The sequence below is a fragment of the Corvus brachyrhynchos genome, unplaced genomic scaffold (genome assembly GCF_000691975.1).
Source record: "Corvus brachyrhynchos isolate BGI_N302 unplaced genomic scaffold, ASM69197v1 scaffold101, whole genome shotgun sequence".
NCBI classification, from domain to species: Eukaryota; Metazoa; Chordata; class Aves; order Passeriformes; family Corvidae; genus Corvus; species Corvus brachyrhynchos.
Genome location: NW_008237239.1, coordinates 14790068 through 14796316, shown reverse-complemented (window position 1 = coordinate 14796316; position 6249 = coordinate 14790068). Strand labels below are relative to the sequence as shown.

The 6249-nt window shown below is 39.9% G+C and overlaps 1 protein-coding gene across 6 annotated transcripts in view; it reads right to left on the bottom strand.

Annotated features, from left to right (window-relative positions):
* Positions 1-229: 229 nt before the first annotated feature.
* KCNK2 (potassium two pore domain channel subfamily K member 2) overlaps positions 230-6249 on the bottom strand; it is a 128590-nt gene continuing 122570 nt past the window's right edge. For all 6 annotated transcript variants that reach the window (XM_008630332.2, XM_017730032.1, XM_017730031.1 and 3 more), the window contains one exon: positions 230-2612. In XM_008630332.2, coding sequence (XP_008628554.1) covers positions 2295-2612 — 318 coding nt within the window. In that variant the 3' untranslated portion in view covers positions 230-2294. The remainder of the gene's footprint in view (positions 2613-6249) is intronic.

Sequence of the window (6249 nt, the reverse complement as noted above, 5' to 3'; positions counted from 1 at the left end):
ACTGTAGGAACAACTGCTGCAGGGTGAAAGGCTGCTGCTCTCAGAGCTGCTTGTTCACACACTCTGCAGAAAGGTACTAGCAACCACCCGAAAACCAGCAGGACAGAGGGGCAGAGCCCCCTGCGCCTCCCCCAGGGCAAGGATGGAGCAATTGCCAGAAGCTCTGTAGCATATGATGAAGAAACTGAATCCTGATAAGTTTTTGAAACAAAATAGCAAGAAACACAACTTAAGGTATGGCAACCAAAGAGCATCATTTTTAATATCAAGAAAAAAAATAGTAATTTCTGAGCTGCGTAAGTCAAGCCTTTATTGCTAAACCAGCTTAAATTAAAGCAGGTGGCAAACTGCTATAGTCTGTAACCAATGAAAGCATAAAAATCAGTTTCACAAATTGCTCCTTAGCATTCCAGTTATAGCAAGCAGGAGATTCAGGAAAGCTTATTTTAATGAAAAACTTTATTTTTCATTACAATTCACAGTTTATACATGGCAAGAAGAACCCTTGCCATGTGGACATTCAGAACACTGTGCTGGGGAGACAAGGGTCTTTGTTATAAGAGCATTGCTCGGTGCAGTGTCATGGAACTTTCTTAGTTTTAAAAGCGTACTCTCTGTAAATGTTAATTGACTGATATTTACACTGAATTTACATATTAACTTATATTTATTAGAAAACAAGCTAAGCATCCAAAAAACATGAACATTCATATCTTGCATGTTATCTAATGGTCAGAGATGCTGTAAGATTTGCCACTTGAATCATGCCCAATCAGCAAAGTCCCATTCTTTTTTAATTTACAGAGCCTAAATTTTTCTTTAAGGCCTGTTCTATTCATTTTCTGTACAGCCAGGTTACAATGGACTAACATAAGGAAAAAAATGCAAAATTATCCATTCCATCCTGCATTTCTTCTGAATCTCATGTACACCTATAAGCAAAACAGAAGGTACAAAATTAATGTGTTTTCTTAAAACCAATAAAGAAAACCCCATAGTCTGGTTTAGATCTGCTTCTTGTCAGCCTATCCTGTCTGAACAATCATCGGTATTCAGATTGTGCTATTTATCAGCTCTTCTTCATGCCCGCTCTGATATTCAGAGCCATCTCTATTTGAAATGTAGAAAGTCACAGTGATACCAGTTTCAATTGCATTCCCACGTTAGCCACAGCTCTGGCACAAGCAGCCCACGTGACATTCAGGAAAGCACTCCACCAGGGTTCCTGGGTAAAATATCATGTAGCCTCTGGAGTAACTTGACTTAAAAAGGAAATTAAGATTCCTTTTCATACCAAATATCTGGCAGAAGGTTTATGCTTATTAAAAATAGCTGTATTCTTCTGCATTGTTTTTTGGATGTGATTATTAGAACACAGCAATTAAAAGCCTCCCCCTGCCTTTCACCAAAACAGTAATTTTTATTTGCTCTTGTCATCTACCAAATGATTTCGTGATAGATAAGCTGCAGATTTTTTTGGTACATCTGATGCAGAGAAAAACAACTGCTGAACACTGCTTGGAAAACTAAGACCTGAAAAGGGTCTGCAAATCCTACAAGTCAGCATGAACAAGTATCAGCTGGACCTGAGTAAAACAAAATGCTTCTGGGGGACAGGTTTGCAACTTTTGAAACTGCAGTGCCTTTAAATTTGGAGCTAAGAACATCAATTGATGATTGTTGAGTTTTGGCATTCATTCGTGCTGGTTGGTATCTTCACAACAGACACCTTTGAAACACCATCATCTCAAGAAGAACGAAAGCTTAAATGAAACACATTTCTCATGCAAAAACCCAAACAAACAAAAGTTGTACAGGAACTGTAGAGGTTCTGGTTCTTCAAAAGATAAGGCACTGACCAAAATTTCTTAGGTAAAAGGCTGCATAAGTATTTCTTGCCATTTACAAATGTGTTGTAGTCCAGAAATGGTCCATTCCTAGGCTCAGTAAGGTAGACCCTGAAATTTTAAGGACTGATCCCTCAAAGCTACATTGTTACCATAAACAAGTGAGATTCATTCGTGAGGCCGTATGGCACATTAGAAGTGAAAAACAGTCTGGGCAGATAAAGGCAGAAAACATTGCTTGTTCCAGCATCTTTCGGAACCAGCAGTGCCATTCGTCTTTGTGTCTCTGAAGAGATGCGATGGTAACTCGGGACTGTAGTTTTTCTGTGGAACTCATGCACACATATAAAATGCTGCTAGCACTGGTCATCAACAGGGTGGAGGAAAAAAAGGTGGATGGCTAGTCTAAGCCAAGAGCTTCCCAAGGAATGGGATCCAAAGTCATGGCTACTTAATGTTCTCGATCACGGCTATCTCTTCTGCTGCACAGTGCGGCGTCAAGCCGTTCATGTAAATGCTGTCCGTCTTTGTCAGAGCTGGCAAGAGGTCCTTCTCGCTGGTCAGGTGGTTCACTGACAGTGTTCTCTTGCAGGGGGTCAGGTCTTGGTTGTGGTTGACAGCAAGTTCTGCAGAGAGTTTCCTTTTGATGGAGGTGGCCCGCTGGAATTTGTCGTAGATCTCCACGCTCAGGCGCCTTCGGGTCTCCTTGAACTCAGCGGTGACATTGGCTGTCCACTCTGCAGCGTGGGCTCTGAACTCCCCAACCTGCAGCAAAAATCAGGAATAAAACAGAGGCGTTATGGAACCAAGGACTTCAGACACTGTTTATCTTCAGGAGCCTGGTGAGAGTGCAGGGCTGCCAAAGAGCTGCCGCCGGCACAAATTTCTCATGCCAAAGACTCAGTCTTTTATTGACAGCAACTAAAGAAGAAACACTGCACTAGTAAGAGCTAACAACAACTCCAAAAACACAAATAAAAATATTTTCTGCTGCTTTTTTTTTTTTTAATTGTTATCATAGACAGCCAGCAATACAGGGAAGCTGCAGAGGCTTGACAGCTGCACAATACCCAGCTGGTCAGGGGATGCTGAAATCCCAGCAATCCAGGCTGTGTTATGTATTGTTACTAGGGTGAGGGTTATTTATGAGCATTTTCACTGTCTCTGGAAAGATCCTTGGGAGATTTGGCAAAGAATTTTCTAAATTTAGACAGAAAAGCCTTTTTAAAGGGACCATCAGGTGTTTGCTTTCTCTTTTCTGCACTCGCTCAAACATAGCACCAACATAGCAACAGTTAAAAGTCACCTCAGTGGCATATATGCTTCCCACCCTCAAGCCCAAAACGTCCTTATTTTTCCTCAGATATGGCATAAGGTAGACTGAGCAGATCTACTCTGAAGTAAACTATGGCCTGTCATTTATTTACTGTTTATATTTTTGCACTTGTATTTCAGTCAAACCACTGTTACACTAAGTTACATAGGTAACTAAAAGAGGCACCCTTTGATGATGATATCTCATTACAACTGCAAAGGAAACCGATTATTTCTCTTTAAATCTCTGCTCCCTAGTCAGCTTAATACTGGGAAGGTACAGCACAGGGAAGATAAATCACTCATAAACATAACTCCAAAGTGAAGCACTTTAGGAGAATTTAACCCACATAAATAAATTAGTCTAATTGGTACTGCTCAGTCCAGAATTTAAATCACTGGCAAGAAAACTCTGACTTGGTAAGCACAGAAATGAAAAAAGAGTTTACACAGAAAAATACAGGGAGCAAACCATCAGAGAAAAAGCCACGAGCTTATTCATGCTTTGCAGTGCACTGGAAAACAGGAATATAACGAAGGTTAAAATTAATCAGCTCATCCAGGAGTGACAGGGTTTCAGGAAAACTTTCCCCCTCCAGAAACAAAATAAAAAGATCTCTTTACTCAAGGGTCATTTTATTACATTCATCTCCACTTCAGTGAAGATGATAAATGTGGACAAATATGTATTTTCTAAAACAAGGGTAATTATCTGCAATACACAGAAGACTCACCTAGCTGAATGATTATTAGTATTTAATTTGTGCAGCTAGGATCAGATACACTGCACTTCAGATCTGAACATAATGAAATCTGCAATGCTGAAACATCTCAGCTGCTCCAATATTTTTACTTGTAGTAAACAAGTAATAAAAATATGATAAATAGTATCAGTGCAACCCTGGAGCAATTTTCTCTTTTTCCTATGCCTTACTAAAGACAGGCTGCTCAGGTTCTGGAGAATGGTTCTGTCTGGGGGAATAAAGAGGCAGCACACAGGTTTCTATTTTACTGCATATATTTATATGTACCCCTCTGTGTAAGCATTTAACAGACCAGGTATTTTACTCAGGCACACATCTCTGGCATTGCATATGGTCACATACAAGAGATGCTATCAGGCTTTTAAATTGTGTCTCAGCACAATTGAACTGTCTCCCTGTAATCTTTCAATTTTTTTTTTTTTTTTTTTTTTTTTTTTTTTTGCAGTTCCCATGTGATTTCATGTTATCCAGGAAAAAAAATCAACTGGACTTGCTTCTGAAGAAAGCAAGTCTCTGTAACCTCTAGGATAGGCTCAAAATGTTCCTGGTAATGGTCCTGTCTCACACAAGGCAAGCTGCTCTTGGGCATGCAAGTTATTCAGGAGAATCTTGAAATTGTAGCTCTTGGGGTATCTGATGACTGAATTCTAATCAGATTTCTTTGGGAAAGCAAGTTTGTGCAGCCAGCTGACGAGCATCAATAAATGTGCCTTTGGAGATAAGCTCACTCTAATTAAGGTGGTGTGGAACATTAGCGCAGTGGACACAATTCTACCTGCCCATACACCAAAGTTGTAATGTTGGTTTATATTAAAAAAGTAGGAAAAAATACAAATTACAACATGCTGTTAGTAATACTATGACTAAGTAGAATCAACACGCATTAGTAGGAAAACAGAGGGAATTGGCACACATTAGAAACCAAGAGTTCAGTGCTCTTTGTACTATACATGCCCCAAATCACTGCTCTCAGCCCCTACTTTTCATGTGAACTGAAACACATTCAAAAATGTTACCTCTTCTAAATAAAGCTCTTAGTTCCATGGCACTTCCAGACTCAAGCACAACAGGTTATAAGAAAAGAAATGTGCAGTTTTAACTACCAGTGTACATTAGTAATTTTCTTATATAATTTGATCCCTCCTTGATCCATAGGGACATATCTGTGTATGTTCAGGTTCTTTCTGTCCTTAGGTTATGACACTTTATCACACTGCATTACAGCTCCTCTTCATCTGGGTTCTGACAACCAAAAAAATGTCTTATGCAAAGCCACTGAAATGCCACTTGCCTGTGCTGCTCAAGAAAATGAAATTCTTTGCATACCTACCTACTGTGACAACTATTTACTTTCCTCCAGCTCTGTCGCCTCATTACAACACAGCTCTGTAGATTCTACAGCTGTCATAGTTGGAGGCAGTGTGACATGAGGACAAGGCCTCTTAGTCACAGAAATTATTGACAACTACGTACTTAACAGAAGGCCAAATGTCACAAAATATTTCAGAAGCAATATGAAAAACATGTCACAGTGATAGCACCTGACTCAGCCATACAACAAGCAGCACTAATCTGGTGATGCTTCTCACTTCAACCTTCAGGGAAGAGAAATGCCACTAGTAATGGGGACATGGTCCCTATCCCAGCTCCTGAATTGACTTCCTCCACATCAAAATCCAAATTAGACTGCAAGGTGTTAGACATATTTCACAAAGAGTATCAACCTAGCTACACTGTACATCAACAGCTAGTAACTTTATTATGTATTTAAGAAGCAGGAAGCAGCACCCTACTGCCTCATGATTCTAGGGAAGACAAGTCTCAATAACAAGTTCTCAAGAATTATGGTATATAGTAACACAAGTAAATATTCCACACAGAACACTTCCCCACAAAACCAAACCAAAAAATAAAAAAACACCCAAAAAAACCGAAACCCAAAAACCTCAACCCCCAAAAAAACACCCCAAAAACAACACCCACAACTTTTCTAACAAATGAACAGCATTGGCACAATTCCTTGCCCAGCACAGGTTCCCTGGCCTCCAGCTACCGCTGCCAGGATATTCCATATGATCAGCACCATATCCAACAGCCCTATGGGGATGTCTCAAATACCACGGGTCATCTCCAGTAGCACCTCCAAATGTCTATGCCAATATATCTGTGCCTACCTGTGGTGGAAATCTCACATTTGCTCTAGTAGGATATAATGAGAAATTGCCTCTGAACCATTTGTGAAGAGTATTCTACTCATTCTTGTTAAAGTCACTTTTAGGTTTTTTCGGGAGTTTGTGTAGTGAAAAACAGACATCAATAAAACA